Here is a 25,125-nt window from a genome sequence, read left to right as displayed (position 1 = left end):
TTTTACCAATTTAAGTAGAGTATTTTTGAACTCGCATACTATTGAGGTCCAAATTAACTTCTGCTTCCTTACTATTCACTAATTATTAGATAAAAATGTACACTTAGTATGGAAACAAAGAAATGGAAACAAAGGTTTATTCTGATGCTAATGAAAGGAAATCTATAAAACAATGCTATTTTACTCCAGTACACAATCATCCTAGAGGATTTAGATAATCCTTTTATTCATCTATGTGTGTCTTCTGAATCCCCCAGAGGTATTGCAAACTTCAGCTCTACTCAACTCACTCTTCATTTGTAGTAAGCGGGTAACCTCACCACTTTGAGAAGTTATCTTCAAACTCTAGCTTCCTAATGTTCATACTCTTCACCTCAAAACATTTTTTTTTTCTTTATGCTCTGCATTCACTCTTGTTTTAAAGGAATAACTCCATTTTTCAAAGTTGAAACTCTCCCAGTACTTGGGTGATACTTCCTTAGAAATAAGCCCTTGTGGTCATTTTAAATACCCTTCTCTTTGTGAGATTCTACCTTGCCTCTTTTTTTCATTCTTTTTTATTTGCTTACATTAAATGAGGAAATCCACTCGGGCTGTGTGTGTGGCTTTTTGGCATATAGCCTAAATCATCTTATCTCTTAGTAATCTCATCTTTACCTGTTGTTTTCAAACATCAGTTCTATGTGTATAATCCCAAATCTTACAACAATTTTAACCTGAATTCCACAGTCAATATTTTAAATTTCCAGTGAGAGATCTTTACCTAGATGTTTCACTTCTTCATACTAAACTACTGCAAATCAAAATTGTTACATCTCTTTCAGCAAATCTGTTAGTAATCCAGACTTCCTTTTTTGTGTAACATTTTCCCAATCAACACTCCAAACTCTGTTTCCACACCTTCTCTCCCTTGTCCTCCTCATTCAATCTGTCATCAAATTCTGATAATTCTATTTTCCTTTCCTTTACTCCGAGTACCCCAGTTCAAGTTCCTATAACTCATTCCTGTACCAGTACAGTGTTCTCCTTACTCATCTCCAAACTACGGCCACCAATTATTTTTGAAGAAACGAGAGTTATCTATCACAGTTTATGTGAGATAAGCATTTAAATTCCTTAAAAATGAATCCATCCATTGATCTCTTTAAAAATTCCAGAAATTGGTATTTTGGAATAAAGGTAAAAATCCAAATATGCAGTTTGTTCTCATATTAAGAAATCCTCACAGTTCTGAAAAAGAGTATACTGTCCACTGTCCACTGTGCCAAAAGTGTGCATTTTTCAACCCACATACCAACAAAGATATGGCAGACTCTAAGCCTGGCCCATAGTGGTGCCTGAAGAAGCTGTGCAGATGATGGTAACTCAAAGTGACTGTCCCCTCATCCCTCAGGAGCAGTATTGCCTGACTAGCAAATCAGACTGCATCCATTTCTTCTACACAGACAAGATCTAGCAATCAGAGAAGATACAGTTCTGGGAAGTCAGTTTTTACATTGATGAAATGACATTAGTGTTCTGAGAATATGAGGAAAACATTTTAAAGAATCTGTCCCACAATTTTTACAAAATATTTCAATGGAGAAGAGCTTCTAAGGTCAGGTAAATGAGATTCTTTATAAAAGTACATGACTGGGGTGCCTGGGTGGCTGTCAGTTAAGCCTCTGCCTTCAGCTCAGGTATTGATCCTGGGGCCATGATCCCAGCATCCTGGGATGGAGCCCTGAGCCCCATGTTGGACTCCTACTACTCAGCGGGAAGTCTGCTTTTCCCTCTTCCTCTGCCTCTACCCATCTTTGTGCTTTCTCTCTCACTCACTCTTTCAAAAGTGAATAAAATCTTTTTAAACTATAAAATAAAAGTGCATTACTGGTCAAAATGTAACCCATCAGCCTAGAGTAAGAAGTAAAATAAAAGTTTCTACCAGGCATTTGGAGAAGCTGGTAAGTATTCACGAGAGAAAACTGGTTGTCAGCGTTCTAACAGGGAAGCCATTCACAGTAACCCAACTCCCCTCGAGCATTATTACTTATAGGATCATATTTTGGTAGAATTATTCCAAAAGAAGAGAAAATCACATAGAGTGTGAAAATCATTTTAGAAATGAAAGATATAGTATATTCTATATGTTAAGAGAGTATTTAATTACTGGTGCATGCTTTGACTAATCCCTTTGACTTAGGAAATGGTTCAAGTGATAGCCATGAATAACTTAATTTGGTATAAGGATATCCTTTAGTTTTATTTCAGGTTGGTCATGTAGGCATAGATTAAAAAGAAAAGGTAGCAGAATATTTAAATATTAATATCCTTTTGTACACCTAACAAAACACAACTGAAAACAAACACAATTTGTTGTTTAAAAAAACCTGTTGGTGCACCTGAGTGGCTCAGTCCTTAAGCATCTGCCTTAAGCTCAGGTCATGAATCTAGGGTCCTGGGATTGAGCCCAGCATCAAGCTCAGGTCATGAATCTAGGGTCCTGGGATTGAGCCCAGCATCAGGCTCCCTGTTCCACTGGAAGTCTGCTTCTCCCTCTCCCACTCTCCCCCTGCTTGTGTTCCTTCTCTTCCTGTGTCTCTCTCCGTCAAATAAATAAATAAATAAAATCTTAAAAAAAAAAAAAGCTTGTTATAAAATAATCACAACTTTTTCATCATGCAAGTAATTCTGAATTAGCATTTTAGGAAAATGTTTAAATAAAATGGATAAATTAAATAATAATTGTACTAGATAAATTTTACTAAAGTGAAACAGAGTAATGTAAAATAAATGAAGCACAGACTTCTTTTTTAAAAGGAGGGAAACAGATTTTCTTATAATAAAGAGAATAAATCACATTTTCATGAATGTTTTCTAAACTGAAAACAATATTTTTTAGGTAGGACAACACAACAGACTCATGTGAAGGATAGGATGATATATATACAAAACCAAAACAATATTCACGGGTTGCTGAGCTTGGAGATATGAAAGTCAGATTATAATTTCTATTTCTTTATTCACCTTCTTTGACTTTAAAGAGAAATGTACCCTTGGAAATAGTACAGCCGAGCAACGGAGAGCAAAATTGGTCTTAAAATAACAACATTTCAAAAGGTGTTTCATAATCATTTTAATGAAAGTATATTTAGGGAAAGCCATCTGTCAGGAAATATTTGCCATCTCCTTTTTCTTGGTACTTGTATTAGTGTGAAAAGAGTGAGGAATATTCAAGCTAGATGAGCTTGCTTTGTTTCCAGAAAATAAGGGCCAAGACATTTCCCTGCCCAACGTCAGGAGCATCACTGAAGCCTCTTTATGGGGAATTGCCCGACCACAGCCCTCTGGCATGGCATCTAGGGAGTCCTCAAAGAAGCTACCCACTCTAAGAAGGAGGCAACATGACTCAAGCCATTATAAACCCTAATGCAAAGTGCTAAAGAGAGACGTGGAGGAAAATTACATAAATAAAATTTATATGCACGGTTCTGTCACTGGTCAGAAAACTCTGCAGTTGGTTTTGGAGATGGAGATAGTCACCAGGAGGGTCAATAGTTTTTGGGACCCACTTAACGCAAACATACATGTGGGTATTTCATTAAAAACAAAAAACAAACAAAAAGAAACCCTGATATTTCACTGCAAACGTATTATTTTTTAATGCATTCCCATGAATGAAACAGATACTATAAATTTTTAGGTCCTCAAAGATTTGGTAGAGGTCAGATACCATGATCTCCAAGTCAAAACTTTTATATATAATACATTTGTAATGTAAATCTAGTTTTTGCTAAACTGAAGGAAAGAGTAAAAATTCAAAGCAGTCAGTGGGGTTGGACGGTAGGTTTGGGATGGGCATACCATCACATAAGTTCATTTTTGCAATGTCTTTCTCCCATCCCACTGGTTCCTTTGTTAATTGTCCCTACTTAAATCAAGAGGAAAGGAATTAGATCATCAAATAACTCACACCTACCTTTAGCTTCACACACGTTGGCCAATATGAAACAAGTTTGCACTGGCTAAACTCTGTTCCACCATTTTTATTTACTGCAACATGAAATATGCAATATATATAATTTAGGAAAAGATTATAATATTATAAAATACAGAACTTTTTATTATCCCTGGACTTTTGGCGAAACAATCACTAACTAAAACCAGTAATTACTATCTACAAAGAGTAAATACAAGTAATGGCATTCACGTCTCTAATGCTATTCCACTTTTCTGGTCAGCAAATTTCGACTACAACTTGATCTCAGCCTGGCCATTCCTCTGTGGCCTTTCTCCCCCACTTTTCCACGTTCACCGGCCTCCTCACCACTCTCCTCCCCGCCTTTCCTCTGCCCCTCCCCTTCCCCAGCCCCTCCTCCTCGTTGAGTCAGTGGCTTGAAACTTTTAAAAGCTCTGTGCTCCAATTAGAAAAAAGCTTTTACGAGGTATCAGCACTTTTCTTTCATTAGGGGGAAGGAGTGAAGAAAGTACCAAACAGCAGCAGACTTTTAAACTTTAAATAGACAGGTCTGAGTGCCTGAACTTGCTTTTTCATTTTACTTCATCCTCCAAGGAGTTCAATCACTTGGCGTGCCTCCTTCTTTTAAGAGAAAGAGTAAGTTAAAAAAAGAACAAAACAAACTTTACCTATCCGTTTCTTTTTCTACACGTAAGAGTTTTCTAAAGTTTTAAAATGTTTTAACTGTAGCTTTGATATGATACTGTAAGTAGAATGATGTACTTAAAAATGTGTCTCTAGTTTTAAATTTCAAATTGAACGTTCAGTATTTTCTTAACTGTTGAGAAGTTTCTAACAGTAATGCAACAGGTAAAATAAGATCCAGACCTTTCCGATTAGAATAAAGCACCAGTTTACTGGATATTTGGTTCTTCATTTTAGAGTATAATTTTACTTTTTCTGGTAATGAATAACAGCCTAGGTGTTTTGGTGACTGGGGTGGGGGTACGGTTGGGGCCTGGGTTGGGGATTTGACGGACAGCATCACAAAAATCAAAGTGCAATTTTGCTTAGCTTGCTTGCTATAGAATTCTACACTTCTTGCTTTTTCATATGTAAATCCTGATTGATGTTCTATGGCCCGGCCAAGCAAACTTCTTAACAAAGTGCTTTGTTAAGACCTTGCGGTTACTTGACTTCCACGTGGTTCCTTCCTAGAATTTTCCCCCAGTAAACAAAAAGATAAAAAATCAGAGTTGTAATACTGAGGTTTTTAAAGCAACAGTAAGTAGTTATTTTGTTAGCAACCACTATGGAAACACGAGACCCTCAGGAGAGCCACCTTTTTTACTCGACCACGTTGGCGATCCAGCAGATGAATCCCTTGAATGGGTGGCGGTTACTTAAAAGCATTAGAAGGGAAGAAGAGACGTTTAGAACAAAAGTGAATGCCAGGGTGCGTTTCCAAAACCGCCTCCTAAGACTGAAACTCTTAGAAAGAATATGGAACAAAATTTCTTAAGCGGAGCCTTAGAGGGAGCTAGCCCCCCGCCCCCATCCGCCCCGCGACCCCTCCTAACGCCTGTCCGAACCTGTAACAGACTTCAGAACTGTAGGGCAACTTTGGGTTGGAGTTGCTTGGGTGCTGCTTGTAGGCAGTGATTACGTTGATTTTTTATTTTAAAGTGTTCAGTTTCTTAAATGCTCCTGTTGGTAACACTCATTCTGTTAGCCAGAAATGCAACCGTGCATTTTCGTGCCCGTTAAGGATTGTATCTGTTCACACTTCACAGGCCAAAGTAATTAGTTTAAATTCTTGGTGCGAGCCTGAGGTTTGAAGTATTTGCACCGGCGAATGCTGAAAAGCAAATAAAAATGAAAGCTTAGGCGGAGGCGGGGGGGGGGGGGGGCTCGGGGCGCCTCTGCCATCTTAGCATCTGTCGGGCTCGCCGGGGACTCCTGCGCTGCCCGAGCCCCGGGGTTTGTTGAGGTTTTGCTACGTTTCCCTGAAATCCTTACCAGCCAAATCGGGCTCAGGTCCGCGGGAGCCACTGGAAAGGAAGGGGAGGGGGAGAGAAGCAGGGGCGGATGGACTGCGTGCCAAATGGTTAAAGAAGAGCAAACGATTAATTAAATTAAACGTGTCCATCTAATTTACCTTCTGTTCCCCCCTCTTTTTTTCTCTTAAACTTGCTGTATCCTACTGTGTAAACTTCGGTAAGGCAATCTGAGTCCTTTGGGAATTACCGTGCTTATTTATATTGCACTTGTAACTCTCTTAGAAGTTCTCGAAACTTCCCAAGAATGGGGGTGGGGAGCCCGGGGGGGTGGGGTGCCTGCCTGTAATGAAATGAGGAAAGAGCTAATGACGTGTCCATAGGCAGATCGGTAGAGAATTCGGAAACCCAAATCTTGAGTTCCGAGCAGCGGATTGCTCACACTAACTTCTTAAGTATCCCAACGTTTGCTGAGCGTCTCTGATAGTTTATCATAATCTCCCCGGACCCACCTGGTACTCATCCTCACCCTGAGGCGTGCCTGTGCTTCTCTTTAGAAGTGCAAAGTGGGGGTGGGAAAGAGGGTGGATGTGGGTTTATTTGGAGGTGGGTTTAATTTCTGTTTCACCAACCAAGTTAGTAATAAAAAGATGCTTCCTCTCACCCTCTGAAAATTAGACACACTTGATCACCAAGTCCCCTGTTGGAATTTGAACAATGGATTGATATTTCTTAAAGAAGCCTAATTTTTACTTTTGTACGAGGATTGTTGAAAATAAAAGCCTGTCCTAATGCAAAGATTTCATTAAATTAATTTCATCTCAAATAATGAAAAAAAAAATTGGTTAGGTAGAAAATACCTCCCGGGAAGTGTAATTGATTTTTCTAAGTAGGCCAAATTGACTGAAAATTATACCAATGGCAGGAGTAGTTTCTGTCATGGCAGTGTGTATGTGTGATGCTTTGTACTTCCTAAAGTCAGAGTATAGCTGTCACCTGTCCTTTGTGTGGAAAATGGCAGTGGCAGGGTTGTGCTCCTACTTCTTTCACAGGTTCCACACATTTCTAATGCCTTTCAGAGTTTATCACCACAGCTGTCCCATCCACTCAGTTTTTCACCCTTTAATATGTAATTGATTCCTACATTGCTGACCTGCTCTGGGAAACAAGGTTTCAAAGATACTCTGTAGCAAGCATCTGAAAGGGTGTGTTTGCAGATATTGAGAGTTGTTTTCTTACTTAGATGTTTCCAATTCCTGCATAGAGAAGAATGGAAACTCATGATACAGTGCATTCCTTCCTTTCTTTTATAATATCCCGAGGTGTAGCTTGGTATGAAGCCTTTTATATATGATACCGGAGGGAAGGGAATGATAGGAAAGTCACCAGTGATTAATACCTTCTACTCCACCTTTCCTGTTGTTCTGACTTCTCTCCAAGACTCTTGGTTGTTGAAATAGATTGTTGAAGCTTATCCACAGACAGCAGTTCAGCTCTGGAGGGAAGCATAGTTATCTAGTGTTTATCATTAAGGCCAATACTCAAAATAGGTAAATCAAGTTAAAAAAAAAAATCCCCAGGGTTTCCCCTTCATGGGAGGTTAATTGAATATATATATTTTGATCCTTGGGCTAACTCTCTAAAGTCTTCACTTTGCCTGTCTAAATTCGCCATTTGGCTATGTGTGTACATATTATCTTTTGCGAAAATGAAAAAACAAATCATAGAAATGTGTATCACTGGCTTTAGCCTTAAATTTTTCTGTACATTTTATATCCAAATTTCCCTAGTTTTCTAAGTAATTTCTAGAAAAAAAACGGTTTATGGAATGCTTAAAATTCACAGTAATAGAGAATGGGGTGTTTTGGGGTTTTATTGTGTGTGTGTCTGTTTTTAGCAATTTCTGTGAGCCAGATCCATTCTAAAGGATAGGGCGCTTTCCATGATTTGGGGAAGATGCCTTCAAGTAGAAATGAAGACAGGCAGATATTCTTTGTTTTTTTTCCCCTCCTTATCAGCAGATAAAGGGTAAATTCTTCCTTCCCACAGATCTATATGGGATTGCTAAGGTTGCAGTGTTGTACTCATTAAAAGAGCATCTTGAAAACCGATTTTGATCACCATTAGGAAAATGTTAATAATTTCCTAGTTGCTGTTTTGCTAAAGAAAATATTTCAAGATAAGAAAATAAATGAGCAAAAAAAAAAAAAGAAAATAAATGAGCTGTATCTATATCCAAAGATCTTTTAAAGAATAATAACTAAACTTTATTGAGCTCTTAGAGCTCTTAAGTGCGTGAGTTATCTTATTCAGTGCTCACTGAAGAAAATAAATCAGTACACTTGTGAGTACCCTAATGGTGTGTTTACGTGATTACAAAATAACCAGGCTGTTCAGTAGAAATAGTTCGGAGGTGAGTGGAGGGGAACACCAAGAACTGAGAGAAATTACATCTTTGAAGCCCATCAGATCACAGTAGAAGAACATAGCTTTTGCCTGTGGCTTCTGGCTTAGGGTTTTTCTTTAGCACCTCTGAAGTGACCATGAGGCACTTCTCTTGGTGGGTAGTTGAGTGGTAGCTGCTGAATTGGGGCAGGGTGTTGACTCTCTTTGGTAGGCATCATTCTGTCTTTAGAGTTCCTCACCCCCCAACATCCATGTCATCTCACTGTTTGTGGACGTTGGTGTTAATTGACTATGTGATAAACAGGGGTAAGAACCAAGGAAAGACAGGTTGTCTCCCCCCACCCCCCAAAAAAACCCCATGCAGTTCTGTGCCCTGCATCATGCCTGAGGAAATAAAATGGTATCATTCTTTACAGAGGAATCTATGGATAATCAGAGACCCATGAAGCAGAATTGTAAATAGAATAGATGTTTGAATGGAGTAGTTTTGATAACAGCACAGAGTTAGGCTAACTGCCCAGGTATAAGGAAGCAAAGTTTGTGTATTATTTGATGAATAGGGAATACTTGGCATGGTACCCAATTTAATTGCCTGCATAGACGGCTACACTGAGATGCCCTGTCACCCAGGGTTGCTCTCAGCTGTTACTCTCCCCCTTCAGAGCCCCAGGCCTACCTCAAGATCTGTCGTTCTAGAAATAAAAACAAGTTTAAATAGGCCCGTTCTTCTGTTGCAAGGCATTGTGGTGTTATTCTTGGTAATGATTATATCATGTAGTGCAGTCAGAGTGAGAATACGGCAGAATGGGGGGATGGCGGCACAAGGTGCTGGTTGTGGTGGTTTTACAGTCTGAAGCTGTAACGACATAATAGATTGAGTAAATATCTGTGATACCTGACGCAGTGTAGCAGGAATCCCAAATTACTGTGATGTCACATAATTCAAGAGGCTCTTCGTTTAAGAACCTTTTTTCCTTATATCAGTCCTTATTGCCTGTTCAGGAATCATCTGAAGCATGTTGTTTCAACAGACAGTTTTCAGTTTTAGCAATTATCACTTGGAAATTTAATGTCTGGGGGCGCCTGGGTGGCTCAGTGGGTTAAAGCCTCTGCCTTCAGCTCAGGTCAGGACCCCAGGGTCTTAGGATCCAGCCCGACATCAGGCTCTCTGCTCAGCAGGGAGCCTACTTCCCTTTTCTCTCTGCCTGCTTGTCTGTCTACTTGTAGTCTCTGTCAAATAAACAAAATCTTTTTAAAAAAAAAAAAAAAAGGAATTTAATGTCTGTATAACGTGAGATGCTGACAGTACTTTTGCTTTTACTATGAAATTCTCATATTTAATTAAATTGAAACTTAGAAATTCTGGATTTATGTAAGAAAATCCCAAAGAGTTAGTAAACAACACTGGTGAATGGAATTTGGTGCCCCGCCCCTTTTTTTGGTACAGGCCACCTTGAATTCAATTAATAGGTACATATTTAGAGTCTCTGACTCTTAAGTACTTTGGAGACAGCAGTGGACAAAGGAACACCCTAGTGGGGCTCACATTCCAGTTGAGAGAAACAAGATAGTACTAAGTCCTTGTCATGGAGGAGATAAACAACAAACAGGTATCTATAATATGTCAAATAGAGCTAAAGATCATTACAAATAAACCCCCCCCCCAAAAAAAACCTACAACAAAAAACAAAACAAAACAAAAAAACAGGACAAAGGGAATAGGAAGCGCCCAGACTGGAGGGCTGGCTGATGAAGTGAGACCAAAGTGGAGACCTACAGAAGTGAGGAGGTGAACCACAAAGACCGAACAGAGCTGAGCAGGACAGAGCAGCTTGTTTGTTCTCGAGGTTGGCCATTGGAGGAGAATGGTTTGGCAAGCAGGGGTGACTAGGCTAGTGACCTGAAACCTGAGGAGGTGATGATGGCCAAGATCAGGCTAGGAGCAGGGGTGGTGGTGAGATTCCGTCAGACTGGGTTTTGGGGTGAGGATAAAGCCTGTAGTATTTGCTGACAGAATGAATATGGGTTATGTTAATTATGTGTGGATGTAAGTATTACCAAGGAACATCTGGCTGTTGTAATTGTAGAGGAATGGTCAGGACTGAGCCCCCTCAGTCAAGGGACAGGGGTTAAAGTTAATAGAAAAACATTAGGAGGTTTACATTTTACTTTAGGGGCTTAAAATTTTTTGGTTTTAGTGTATTAAACACACACACAGCATTACCCTTTTCCCCAAATAGCTCTATTTAATGATTTTTTTTAAAGATTTAATTTATTCATTTGACAAAGATCACAAGTAGGCAGAACAGGCAGAGAGAATGGGGAAGCAGGCTCCCCGCTGAGCAGAGAGCCTGATGTGGGGCTCTATCCCAGGACCCTGAGATCATGACCCAAGCTGAAGGCGGAGGCTTAACCCACTGAGCCACCCAGGCGCTCATATATAATGATTTTTATGAGGAACTTACATAGTCCTTTTCTTAAACATTTAGCCCTCAAGATTTTTTCTCTTTATCTTCTTGAAGTGCTTAGTCAAAAGTAATTTGAAATTGAAGCTTTATTTTCATTTTAAATATGGTGTTTGAGTCCTCTGCTCTTGGGGAGCATCAGATGGAAGTGGAGGGGTGAAGGGTGAGCTTCATTCCCAGGTGCCCAGACAGCCTCTGCGCCTGATCTGGGGCCACCCCTTTGCCCTTTTTAGATACTCTGTCTCTTTCTACTCTTCTGACATTTCCCCAATCCTAAATATTTTGAACAAGAAAGCACCGAAAATGTCAAGGAACCCTTGGCTTGCCTCCTGGCCTGAAACTTCAGAAATAACCTGGTGCATTTGTTTACAAAAGAGAAAAGAGATGAACTAATTTCCCAGCACTTCTCGCTCAGCAAAATCGGATTCCATCAAGCTGGCGAGTGCCAGTTTGTTAACAAATGTTACCAAGTGATTGTGATGCGGTTCAGGAATCTCCAGACAGGTCGTGCTCACATATCTGTGGCTTTTGACATCTAGTTTAGAAGGCTATGAAGAACAAAGAAAAATGTGACCTAATACGGTGCACAGAGGACAGAAGGAGGATGCTTCAGCACTTGCTTCTAATGAGAACTTAACTAAGACTTGACTCTACCTACAAAGTTGCAACCTGGGAACATTCAGCTGACTCCACTTCTGTGCGCTTCTCATGTATCATGTAAAAAATACACCTGTGTTACACTGGTGAATATGAATGCAGGATATAGTCTGTAAATCAATGCCAGGGATTCTGTGAACATAAAATTATGCCTAGTATTTATAAAAAGACATTAATTGACTAAGACCTGGAAAAATGAAAATACGAATGGGGTTGGGGAGATCAGCTAGTTGATAGAACTTTTGACTCACAACAAAGGGAACACCTACCAGAAAAGGTAACTAACTATTTTTGTTACCTCTCCTTGAAAATCACAAGCATTTAACCATCACATTAAACATTATCTGATGGTCTCTGTGATAGTGGTAATGACTGGTTACAGCATACTAGATGTCTAATTGGATAATTCATCTCATCCAGTTGAAAGAGTAGAACTTACTAATGCAAATGGCAGTTGTGTGGGTGCTTAAAGAAAATACAACTTTGCAGTCAAGTTGCTGGTATACTAAGAAAGAACTACTACCTAGTGAACTAACTGCTCAGTGACCCAAATCACATACTGTGGCACTGTGGGGTATTTTTTGGAATCTCAGAATTACATGAAAGTCAGGTTTTATTTTCCATAGAATATACTGAAGCTTAGTAATTAATTGCCATGAGTATCTACATAATCTTATTTTAACTTTGAACCTTGAATCAAGATGAAACACCAAAATGACCTCTCAGTATGCCCAGTAATACATGAGCTCGATCATTGAGTGAATTTGATGAGATGTATGCAGACAGTTTATCATTTTAGAGTTGATTGTTTTTGCGGTCCCCCTTCCCTCCCAGCAGTTGGAGTACTGAGCAAAAGCAGATGACACTGGCAAAATACTCTAATTCTCTGCAAACAGAATTAAGGCCAATTTACACATCATCACATAGAAACTATCTATTGATAAAGCTCCAAAAATTCTGTTGTGTTTGTTTGACCCTCATGGACTGTACTACTTCATTCCCAGGGTAGTATTTTCTACTAAATTGTAGGTTTTTTCTTTCACGTCCTCTCACCATCAAACTGTCCATCAAAGCTCAATTACTCCCTATCACTTCGAGCCTTCCCTTGACTCTCTTTGTCAACCTTATACGCCTTTGTTCTTTTTTCCCTTAGTTCTTTTTTGATTTTTTGACTTCTCTTTTTATATCAGTTTCAGTAACATGTCACTTCAGAATATAAAATGGCCCTTCCCAAAAGTAGAAGGGAAGCTCCCTTTTTTATGACCATTGGAAAAGTATTTCTGTGACCTGCTCACCCACCTCCCACTCTTCCCTTAGCATTCTTTGGCACCAGTCTTTGGGTTGCCATCAGAGACACCCATCAGCTGCTAATTTAGATAGCTGGTACGTAGTTCTGCTTTATGGATCAGCCATTTCTTTGTTCCATCCAGGAAATCCCAGGCCAGATTTCCATTCTACTTTTTCTGGCCTCTGCAACCCAGAGGTGCAGGTATTAAATGGCAAAGTAATGTTGCATGGGGGAGAGGGGGAAGACTCCCTTGGATTTCATTTACTTCCTCCAAGGAGAAGGTGGCTCATAATTCAGTACCAGATGAGAAACTTTCGTATTCATATAATGAATGTATTTCCAAGAAGCCTGTGTAATCCTACTTTCAGTTGCACTACTTAAAATTTTATTACTGAGCTCCTGGAAAGTCTTTGCTTGTTTTTGATTATTAAATAATCTTTGACCACTTCATCCTTTTTTTTACTCTCCACTTAATACTCTGCTGAAAATTAAACTATAGTCTCTGTGGCTGCCACATGTAATGTCACACATTTTTTCCCAGCTCTCCACCCTTGCTAAGATTGTATCAAAGCATGAAAACATTTCTAGCCTTAATCCAGCTTTACTATAATTTTAAAACCAGTGTGGTGCATTGGAAATCCTTAGCCTTGGTGTCATAGGTCTTGTGGCTCTGTTGATGGCTGAGTATTTCCTATACCTTGAAGAGTTCAACTTTCTTCAGTTAAATGAACTATTGGCAATTAGCATAAATTGAATTAGCTAAATAACTTTTGAGATCCCTGTGGTCTCCACAGACATGGGTCCATTTCTTATCCCCAGCAATGGGGAAATCCTAGGCTTAGGTATTGACAAAGTGAAATCTCATGTATAGAGTGAGGTTCCAAAGCCCCTTAGGGAAATTGAAAGCGTATAGCAGTCAAAAGATGAAAGGCCAGTCATTTTTGCTAGAGATAACACTTTAAAATGCCCACCCCCCTTAGGCTATAACTAGTATTGAGACAGATTGAACTTTTACTTGAAATGTGTTGTGCCGGGGTTCCTGGGCCCAGTGGGTTAGGCCTCTGTTTCTTGGTTTCAGCTATGGTCTGGATCTCATGGGTCAGGAAGTTGAGCCCCATGTGGAGCTCCACACTCCATGGGAGTCTGCTTCAAAATTGTTTCCCTCTGCCCTTCCTCCAACTCGAATGCGTATGCATTCTCTCTAAAATAAACAGATCTTTTAAAAAAAAAGTGATGTGCATGTAATCTTCAATTTTTTGAAAGTAGTTTCCTGCACATAATGACACATTATGTCAAAATGGTGTATTTTAGTACAACATACTTCTTCTCTGGGCAGAAGACAGACTTTTGAACTACATAAGTCACTGCTTAAGAAGAAACAAGTATAAATGATCATAATCTAGAATATGCACAGAATACAACTGAAATAGCAAGGGGAAACAGTTTAGAGTACAATTAGGAATAAAATGCTGTATAAATAAGATTGAGGTTTGGGGGCGTCTGGGTGGCTCAGTGGGTTAAGCTACTGCCTTCGGCTCAGGTCACGATCTCAGGGTCCTGGGATCGAGTCCCGCATCGGGCTCTCTGCTCAGCAGAGAGCTCTACCTGCCTCTCTGCCTACTTGTGATCTCTCTCTGTCAAATAAATAAATAAAATCTTTAAAAAAAAAAAAAAAAGATTGAGGTTTGGAAACAGGTTGTGTGTGTGTATGTGTTTTCATGGGTGTTATTATCCCAGTTCTTAAACACCTGTACTTTTTGAATACCATCCTTCAGCATTTTGCTTAGGCATGCATCCAGACACAAGCCTACCTGGCAAGAATTGTCCTAATTTATCAGACGGATAAAATAAGCAGAGGTACTTAGCATAGACAGTTTCTCAAGTCACATGGTGGGGCAGTGGTTGAGCAAGTAACATATCTTTGCAAGTTGAGATTGCAGCTTACTGGGCATGTCAGCTCTGCTTCTAAGCCTTACCGTATCTCAGGAAAATCGTGAGACTTATTTGCAGGGGAAAATGGGACAGGAAGAGTTAGAATTTTTTTTTTTTTTTTTTGTAAAGTGTTAGAAAGATATGGGATCTTTTGTAATATTTTGACTATTGACTGGAAACAGCTATACATTTTAACTGATAATTTGTAGTCCGTGATCATGTTGTCTTTTTGTTTCTTTTCAGGTGGTACCCAGGCAACATGGGTGACTGGAGTGCCTTAGGCAAACTCCTTGACAAGGTTCAAGCCTACTCCACTGCTGGAGGGAAGGTGTGGCTGTCTGTCCTTTTCATTTTCCGAATTCTGCTACTGGGGACCGCGGTTGAGTCAGCCTGGGGTGATGAGCAGTCTGCCTTTCGTTGTAACACTCAACAGCCTGGTTGTGAAAACGTCTGCTATGACAAATCCTTCCCGATCTCTCACGTACGCTTCTGGGTCTTACAGATCATATTTGTGTCTGTTCCCACCCTCTTGTACCTGGCTCACGTGTTCTACGTGATGCGTAAGGAAGAGAAACTGAACAAGAAAGAGGAGGAACTCAAAGTTGCCCAGACGGATGGTGTCAATGTGGAGATGCACTTGAAGCAGATTGAAATAAAGAAGTTCAAGTATGGTATTGAAGAGCACGGCAAGGTGAAAATGCGAGGGGGCCTGCTGCGAACCTACATCATCAGTATCCTCTTCAAGTCTGTCTTCGAGGTGGCCTTCTTGCTGATCCAGTGGTACATCTATGGATTCAGCCTGAGTGCCGTTTACACTTGCAAAAGAGATCCCTGCCCTCATCAGGTAGACTGCTTCCTCTCTCGCCCCACAGAGAAAACCATCTTCATCATCTTCATGCTGGTAGTGTCTTTGGTGTCTCTTGCCTTGAACATCATCGAGCTCTTCTATGTCTTCTTCAAGGGTGTTAAGGATCGTGTGAAGGGGAAGAGCGATCCTTACCATGCTACCACTGGCCCACTGAGCCCCTCCAAAGACTGTGGCTCTCCGAAATACGCATATTTCAATGGCTGCTCCTCACCCACGGCTCCCCTCTCACCCATGTCTCCTCCTGGGTACAAGCTGGTTACTGGAGACAGAAACAATTCTTCCTGCCGCAATTACAACAAACAAGCAAGTGAGCAGAACTGGGCTAATTACAGTGCAGAACAAAATCGAATGGGGCAGGCGGGAAGCACCATCTCCAACTCCCATGCACAGCCTTTTGATTTCACTGATGACAACCAGAATTCTAAAAAACTAGCTCCTGGTCACGAACTGCAGCCACTAGCCATTGTGGACCAGCGGCCTTCCAGCAGAGCCAGCAGCCGTGCCAGCAGCCGACCTCGGCCTGATGACCTGGAGATCTAGAGCCAGGCTTGAGAGCATTGAAATTCCGCTCAGTTGTGGAGAAGAGAAAAGGTGCTGTAGAAAGTGCACCTTAGGTGTTCATTTTGTCCCAGTGGAGGTGGTACTCAACAGCCTTCATCATGAGGCTTAGAAAACACAAAGACATTAGAATACCTGGGTTCGTTGGGGGTGTTTGGGATAGGTGGGTGGAGAGGGAGGGGATAAGGGAGGTACAAGTTGGTATTTAATGTAGTTGATTGAAAGAACTTAAGTTCTAAATATAAATTGCATTAGGTGATACATAGGTAAGGGCTTTTTCTCCCGTACACCCCCCCCCCAAATAGTTCTGTGTATGTGAAAGAGTGGGTGATATTTTTGGTTAAATACGTTTTACCATGAAACTGAAATAACTTTGGCCAGGAAAAAAAATACTTCTTGGACATCTTGTTTCATTTTACCAAGAAAAAGTTGGAAGATTGTCCTTAATATCCCTGCTAAAACATTCCATTGTTAAAATTTGCACTTTGAAGGTAAGCATTTTAGGCCTGACCCTCCAGGTGTCCGTGGACTTGTCATACTATTTTCTAGTCTTGGTATCAGTCAAAGGTTCAGACAAGGCCCACAGAAGAAGACTTTCCATGCATTTTCAAATCTCAGCCAGTCATATGTACATTATTACTATTTTTTTCTTTTACATCTACTTGCATCCTGTTAATGCCATCACTTTTTCATCATTCCTCAACTACTGTTCACATTCATTTAATGGTTTCTGTAAACATTTTTAAAACAGTTGGGATATCACTTAACATTTTTTGAATTAGAGTCAGGGAAGCAAGCCATGCTCAATATTTAACAATCACTTGTATGTGTATGTGTGTGGAAGAGTGTGTTTTATTTGTCATGTATTGGTACAAGCAGAGCAGTATAAACTCAACAAACACAGATTTGAAAATAATGCACACACAGTGTTCAAATTTGAGCCTTTCTCATGGATTTTTGTGGTGTGGGCCAATATGGTGTTTACATTATATAATTCCTGCTGTGCGAGTAAAGCATACTTCTTTTTTTTCCCCTAAGTGTTTTTTCCCCTATGAATCCTATTGTGGATACTGGTTTTGTTAATTATCATTTTTCCTTTTTTTTTCCTCTTTTTTAGAATATAGCAGTAATGCTATTGCTGAAATGGATGATTTTCTTCTGAAATGTAATCATGGATGCTTGAATGATAGAATTTTAGTACTGTAAAGAGGCTTTAGTAATTAATGTGAGACACTTAGAAGAAATGCTTAGAGTGGGCTTTTAAGTGTGCCTAAATGAATTCTGCAGTAACTGGTATTCTTGGTTTTGTCCTACTTAATACACTTTAAGAACTTGTATTCTGTTATGAGTTAGACAGTCTTTTGGAGTGACCAGCAACTTTGATGTTTGCACTAAGATTTTATTTGGAATGCAAGAGAGGTTGAAAGAGTTTCAGTAGTACACATGTAACTAATTTATTTGAAATATACCCTAAAGAAATCCACCAGTGTCTTCAAATGCCTTTTTAAAACTCATCAGAGATGATTAGTGAAAATGCAGAGGATCATACTTTCCTTGCATGTCAGCTACATAAACAATTTTGTACAATGAAAAACACTAATTCGTTTGTTTGACATTCCATGTTAAACTACTGTCATCTTCAGCTTCATTGCATGTAACGTAGACCTAGTCCATCAGATCATGTGTTCTGGAGAGTGTTCTTTATTCAATAAAGTTTTAATTTAGTATAAGGATAGCCTCTATACCCTGTGTGATTTTTAAATCTTGTGATACATCTATTCATGATTACGAAAGACATTTCCATTGACGATGGTGATTTAGGCATATAAGATTCACAAGTTTCAGGAGTCTTCAAAAAAATAGTAGGTTCAGTGCAACATTGATGTTAACATTTTGGGTATTTGTTCAGCTGAGAAGAAGATAAAGTAACCAAGTGTTGAATTTGGAATGTAAGATGAATGAGATGTGGGATAAAATTTAAAAGAAGGTAATGTTAATTATTTATGCAGATCTTACATGACAGAAGTAAGCATAAAAAGATAAGCTTGATATTTTAAAGCTGTGGAGCCTCCTGAAGATAAAAGAATAAGAACAAGTCAGTATAAGTATGGTTATGCTCTGCAGCAAAAGAAGGAAGTAGATCTGTGAGTCTGTTATTCCAAGACATTGTGAAAATAGAGAAGATAGATTTTAGAAATTCCTAACACTCTTATTACCACTCACACCTGTGCCCTCCCCCCTCCAATTGAAACATTCAGGGGGAGTAGAACAGTTTGGGGCAATGTGTAGTATTTCTGTAGTTTTAAATAGTATTTGTAATAGTCCTAAGTCACATTTCAAGAGAGTTCTTTAATTTTTAAAAATCTGCATATCCATTATCACAAAGCAAATGATTATTAGAGTATAAGATAATTACTAATTTAGAAATAATCAAGTCCAGTTCAGTTGCTAGTTGTTTTTTAATGAGCAAAAGCTGCAAGTTCTACCTAAAATCAAAGGATTATCTAATAACCCATTTCCCAGTCAATTATTATAATTGGTAATGTCAGCATTTCTTCAGGTATTACCATTTGGCTGGCTGAGGAACCAATGGAAGAGGCAGGTTTTCTCTGCATGTATGTGTTTGCAGTTACTATAGGGAATAGAGAAACGAATGACTTATTTCAGTGTAATGTTTCTATGTCCTGCACATGCTGGGGTCACAGGATATGGATGGACAAAACCACTGAATGTTGAAGATGCAGGGCACAGGTAGGACATAGGTTTCTGAGAGAGCTGTGTGGAGGAGGGAGGAAGGGCAAATTACACTTCTTGGAAACAGTTCATTCTAAATACTTCCAAACTTAAAAGCTTTCATAATTTATTAAAAATAGGCATATTATAAATATACACAGTTTGGTAAATGTATAGATACATCCGAGAAGTTCTCATTCCCAAAAGAAATCACTACTAACTGTGTATCAGGTACATTGTTAAGGAGTGGCAACTTTAAGAATGACCCCCACAGTTCCCGCCCAAGGAAGTTGAACATAGTGAACCCTTTCTGAAATTTAAAAAAAAAAAATGTTCCACTCTTAATTGGCTGTCTGCTTTCCTTAACTAAAACTTGAGTTGTGCTTAAAAATTACGGGAAAGCTATGTGGTTTCATTCCGTAAATACTACTTACTTTTTTGCATAAAATTCCATCTTTAAAAAAATGAACATTTTTAATCTTCCAGAAGTAGTAGAACTTGATATGGTGATGGAAATGTTTTATTCTGTTCACTACGGTAGTCACTAGCCACGTCATCTATTGAGCACTTGAAAGGCGGCTAGTGAATCTAAAGAAATGAATGAATTTAAATTTTTTTAAAGATTTTATTTATTTATTTGACAGATCACAAGCAGGCAGAGAGGCAGGCAGAGAGAGAGAGGAGGAAGCAGGCTCCCTGCTGAGCAGAGAGCCCGATGTGGGGCTCCATCCCAGGACTCTGGGATCATGACCTGAGCCGAAGGCAGAGGCTTCAACCCACTGAGACACCCAGACGCCCCAATGAATTTAAATTTTAATTAAAGAGCCACATGTGGTTAGTATCATATTGGGTAGGGTAGTTGTAGAGTTTGCTGGGGAGAAAAGTTTAATATTGAATGGAAATGGGGAGTGGATGGTCATGTTAGAATAGGAAATAGGGAACTGAAACAGCCCGTTACTTTTCATAGTCTTAATAGCAGTATTTCATATACCATAGACATTAGGAAACTCTTATTTTTAAACAAAGCCTCTACTTTTATGTGAAATTCTCCACTCTTGTTAGATAATCATATATTTTATGTTACCTTTGGTTTATTTCAGAATTTTATATGCAAGTTTATGCTGCTTGTTTTTAAAAGTGGTATGATTGTCCAGTGTCTTCAGATAATTGGGAAGAAGTCCGGTGTCCTTATTTGGTTCAGTGCATTAATGTCTTCACCCTTGTGAGTCTCTATTAAGTTTCCAGGCCATGGGCTGTTCTTTTACCTTATTTTGAGAAAATTGCTGACCCTCAGCCTGCCCAGGATGCTCATTTTCTGCCCACACACCGCCTCTCCTAAAAATTCCAAACTTCAGATTCCAACATGCCAAAACATCTGTGCTTTGTACTTGGAGGGAGAACAAAATAATGAAGTTTGGGGGCTTATTAAAGTCTTAAAGTGAGTTCTTTTTATAAACAGCACACCAACAGTGTAGAAACATGTTTATAATTTTTACTGGCTCTGAGATTCTGTTTTTACCTTTTCTTGGTTGGGCAAATATAGCTGAGCCCTTGGCATGTCAGCATTCGCAGCTGGCAATTTTCAGAACTCAAGAGCAGACAACGGAACAAACACCATAGAAACATTGCTTCAACAAGAATAAAGAGTATCGTGTAAAGAAGAAAGCTAATTTGGAGGAAAGATTTTGCATTTGTTTCCTGGTCTTCAGAAGTGTCGAAATTTTAAGTCATCATTTCTTCTGGTGTCCGGATGTTTCTTCCAAACAACCAAATGCTTATTTGGGCTATGACGATAGAGTAATTTCAATGCCTACACACTTTCCTGTTGAATACCAAAACTGAAAAGGCACCCACTTGGAAAGCAAAGCCTGGGTCAGAGTCTTTATTTAATGCAGTGAGCCATCGGCCTTCCTGCAGCATGGAATTAGAGCCTACTTGGGCATTCATGCTGGAATGTCTTGTCAGTTACTCTTCACAAAATTTAATCAGAATTAGTATAGACATTAAAATAGTTTTTAGTTGCTATAGTATCAGAAACTCTTAAGTCTATTTTAAAAATAAGTGAAGAAAAGTGTAAGACTTTCTTCTGCTTTGAAAAACTTGGGTCAGAGTTAACGTATTTCATATATCCAGGCATATTTATTTATTCTAATCAATTAATTTAGAAAACCTTCCTCAAATAAAATGCAAACTAACCTTAAGTCTAAACTCTATGAAAATGACTACAGTTGAGGTTAACTCAAAGAACTCCAGGGAATGAAGGGGGAAATGTTGCGATTCATTAGCACAGGACTTGAAGCCTCAACTCCAGCCAGAGTCCCAAAGTTGAATGGGTCATTGCCCTTGAAGACTTGGATGTGATTGTGGCTCGAGTTCAAATTTTCCTCAACTCAGAGCAACTGGAATTACATTGGCCTTCATAGTGCTCTACCATATTAATTTCTAGTCGTCCAAGCTACTCACTGTATAAGGGTTTATTCAAAGATAGAACAACAGGAGAACTAGTTAAAGACAGTGTTTGTCCTGAGACAACTTTCCGTATTTTGGCCAAGCTTGTCAATGACTGCCTTTTTGAGGCAGGTAATTCAAAAATACCCCAGGGAGGGGAGCCACTTTACATTCATGAGTTTCAAATTTCAGTGAGACCAAAGTAATTTGGAAATTAAATGTAACTAAATCCAACATCCTGCCATCTATAATTCAATGTTAAAACTGTAACAGAGAATTGCCTGTTACATTACTTTCTGTATACTTAAAATATATCATAATTTATAATTTTATAATTCATAATTTTAAAAATGAAAAATGACAGCAGATACAATAAATTGGATATGAGTGTGGGAATTTCAGTGTAGAACTTTAAGTCATATTTCTTCTCCATTTTCACATTCTTCATTTCTTCATTCTAACCTCTTGTCAGAGTTTTCTGGTTTGTCACAGCTGTACACACACACACACACTCCGGTTTTGTTCATAGCTGAAGTTTCAGTTTTGTCATTTTTCCATACTGAATCTGCAATTGAGGATAAAATGGATGAAATGACCAAAGCTCCCATCAGACTCCTTCTGTTCTATTTCTTATGCATATGTAGAAGAGTTTTGTTGCTAGATTGTTAATTAGGTGTTTGTTAATTTACGGCACCAAATACTTCCTTTCATCCTATATACCTTTTCCTTGCTCCCACAAATACTTACTTTTTAACAAACAAGTGCCAAGTTAAACATTTCAGTAGTAACTCTGGAATAATCTAGCAGGTGTTTAACATTTGTAATTAAAGACTATCATTTAAAACTATCAAAATACTCGTTTGATTTTCATCTTCATTCTGGTCCTCACTTGTCTGGAGCACTTGCAGCACGTATAATTAAAGAGTGTAAGAGCTGTAGGTGATGGTTATCTAAAACTCCAAACGTGGCAAATGTGGGAACCAGGGTGCCTTGGCATTTGACCAATTTTAGTTAGCATTATAGCCAAGCTTGGGCTCTGAACTGATGATTCTCCACGATAATTAGCTTTTATGTGTGAGTGATAAAAGAGATAAAGAAGCTATAATGTATTCCACGTGATGCCGAATTAGAGAAAAATTTTGGTGTGGGAATCTATTCATATAAAATACACTAATACTGTAAGAAAAAAGAGTCGCTCTGAAAGAAAAAAGTGTGGTTAGTTAACAGGAATTTACAGCTTTTGCAGGTGTACAGTAGCACCTTAGCTTGGGAAATGAATCATTAAGACAAAAAAAAAACCTTCACTCTTTCGATGTGCAAAGCCCATACAGATGGTTCCTAGTTTATGATGGTTCGACTTAGGACTTTTTGACTTTATGATGGTGCAAAAGTGATAATATTCGGTAGAAACTGTACTTCAGATAGCTCTCTTGTGATACAGGGCAGAGCTGCAACTCCTAGTCACCCACGCGATCAGGAAGGTAAACCCTCAGCCATTCTGTACCCATAACAGTGATTCTGTTTTTCACTGTCAGTACAGTATTCAATAAATTACATGAGATAGTTGATGCTTTATTATAAGACAGGCGTTGTGTTAGATGATTTTGCCTAACTGTAGGCTAATGTAAGTGTTCGGAGCTCATTTAGGGTAGGCTAGTCTAAGCTACAATGTTCCATAAGTTTGATGGACTAATGCATTTTCGATTTAATGATCTTTACAACTGCAGATGGTTTTATTGGGAGTTAACCCCTTCATAAGTCAAGGAAAATCTGCAGTTTGTGGTGACAAAGATAGCCCGATGATTGGTTCAGGTTTTAGACTGCATTTTGTTTTTCATTTAGAAAGTATTTTTAACAATCTTCTAAATTTGTGGCTAAATACAAGATGACGTTTAAAATGCCAGCGCTGTTTTTAAAAGCCACATTGCATTAAGGCTGCGAATGGTTTCAAGAATTAGAAGCATGAATGTCTTAAGATTTTCCAAAAATCCCAGGACTTCTGGGGAATTTCCAATATTTGTAGAACATAAACTCTGTTGCATCTTGAAAAGTGTTCACAAACCTCAGATAATCAATACAAGTGTGCTCTGTGGTGAAATGATATGTTAAGCAAAAATGACTTAAGTGGAATTAGACAGGAAATTTCAAGAAAAGGTTGTCTAAAAAAATTCTTGCTGCATTAAATAAGATTTGTTCTTGTATTCATCCTTATATACTACACATTTTTATAAGATGGTGCTTTAAACAAGTCTTATACCCTTTCTTGTTATTTTTAGTATCTCCCCAAACCATAAATAGAACCATATGTCAGGGTTAAGCTATATTGATGGTTTGGACATGGTGTACTTTTATTTTTACCATTGATTTCCATTTTTAGCAAGTAACATGTATTTTTCATCAATGATCAGATTTTGCATATTTTGCTTGTGGGCTAGAGGTCTGAGGAGTAGAATACTTTTCCTTTCACACTTTAAAATGCCCATAATTTCAAACATGAATTTTTTGAGAGTCTATCCAGAAATACTTTTTTAAAAAAATTTAAATTTATGGCTCTTGGAATTTTTGAAGCTGACAGCAGCACAGGTTAACTGAAAAGACTATTTGGATTAGTATTTGTCATTTATCCACGTGTGACCTTGAACAAGATCTGTATAACTGCTAAGCGCCAGTCTTCCAACTATAAACAAAAATAAAAATTCATTTCTGCAAGGTTGTTGTGATGATTAAATGAGATATGAAAAAAAGAACATAGGACATGCAGTAAGTCCTCGATAAATGGAAAGCAGTAACTAATGATGACAATTTCTTTCGAGGGAAATGAATGCTGGAAAGAAAAGATCCAGTACAGTCAAATTCAGAGTGTCAAAACACTACCTTTGTGTTTTCTTTTTCTTTTGTGTATGCATGTTTTCCACTTCCATAAAAATTGTAATAAGTGGAACAGTGATATGTCAATTTGTATATCACTAGGCCATGAGAAAACAAGTCTTAGTGTCTTATACAAACTTCAACAATGTAGATGAGGACTTGAAAATAAGAACAGTATAAATATGAAAAGAAAACAAGGTAAGAAGCCCTTCAAATAAATTCAGTTCCTGGAGTAGCTAGGTGGGTACACACTGTAAGTAACCTTCAGAACTCCGAGAATTTGATGATATAAACTTGTGAGGTTGAGTCAGAATGTGTCCCCACCACAGAATTGCTAAATGTCTAGAGCATTATTAACATTAAAAAAAAAGAAGAAGAAGAAGAAGAAGAGAGGGAAGGAAAGATAGATTTCCAGTTAAGCAATCTTTACTGGCTCCCTTTGTCTTTATGGAAATAATGACTGCAGTCCTTCGGTTGCCTCTCAGACATTACATCAGCTGGACCTGGGCTCTTGTCTCATCGCTCTGCATAGCTCTCTGAGCCATAGCTGTTCTAGACTTTTCCCAGCACCTCCGAAGCTCTCGGTTTCTTCCCAGCAGCGGTCCTTGCACAGATGGGGTTCCTTCTTCCCAATTCACACTCCTCTTCCTCTTTCACACAACTAACTCCTACTCATCCTTCAGTTCTCAGCTGAAATCTTGCTTCCTCCTGGAAACTTTCTCTTTTTATACTCATTTTATACTCCTATGGCACCTTGCTCTCTTATCACAACATAGACTGAATGATTCAGTGTTTGACTTCCTACATATACTGTACTCATGAAAACAGGAGCCTCTTCTGTCTTTTTCTCTGCTGTTACCATCAGCGCCTCATGTTTGTCTGACATTGTAATAAACACAACTCCTCCAAGTTACTGACCGCTAATCCCTGAGCACAATCATAGCACACACGACTCTCTAATTCTACAC

General features: G+C 38.8%; 1 protein-coding gene across 1 annotated transcript; it reads left to right on the top strand.

Annotated features, from left to right (window-relative positions):
- The first annotated feature begins 4,391 nt into the window (after positions 1–4,391).
- Positions 4,392–17,843, top strand: GJA1 (gap junction protein alpha 1). The gene is made up of 2 exons (XM_032339667.1): positions 4,392–4,594; positions 14,926–17,843. The coding sequence occupies exon 2, from the start codon at positions 14,942–14,944 to the stop codon at positions 16,088–16,090; it is 1,149 nt and encodes a 382-aa protein (XP_032195558.1). The 5' UTR covers positions 4,392–4,594; positions 14,926–14,941; the 3' UTR covers positions 16,091–17,843.
- The last annotated feature ends 7,282 nt before the right edge of the window (positions 17,844–25,125 follow it).

Source organism: Mustela erminea, chromosome 4 (assembly GCF_009829155.1).
Source record: "Mustela erminea isolate mMusErm1 chromosome 4, mMusErm1.Pri, whole genome shotgun sequence".
Classification (NCBI taxonomy): domain Eukaryota; kingdom Metazoa; phylum Chordata; class Mammalia; order Carnivora; family Mustelidae; genus Mustela; species Mustela erminea.
This window is presented reverse-complemented; position numbering and strand designations above follow the sequence as displayed.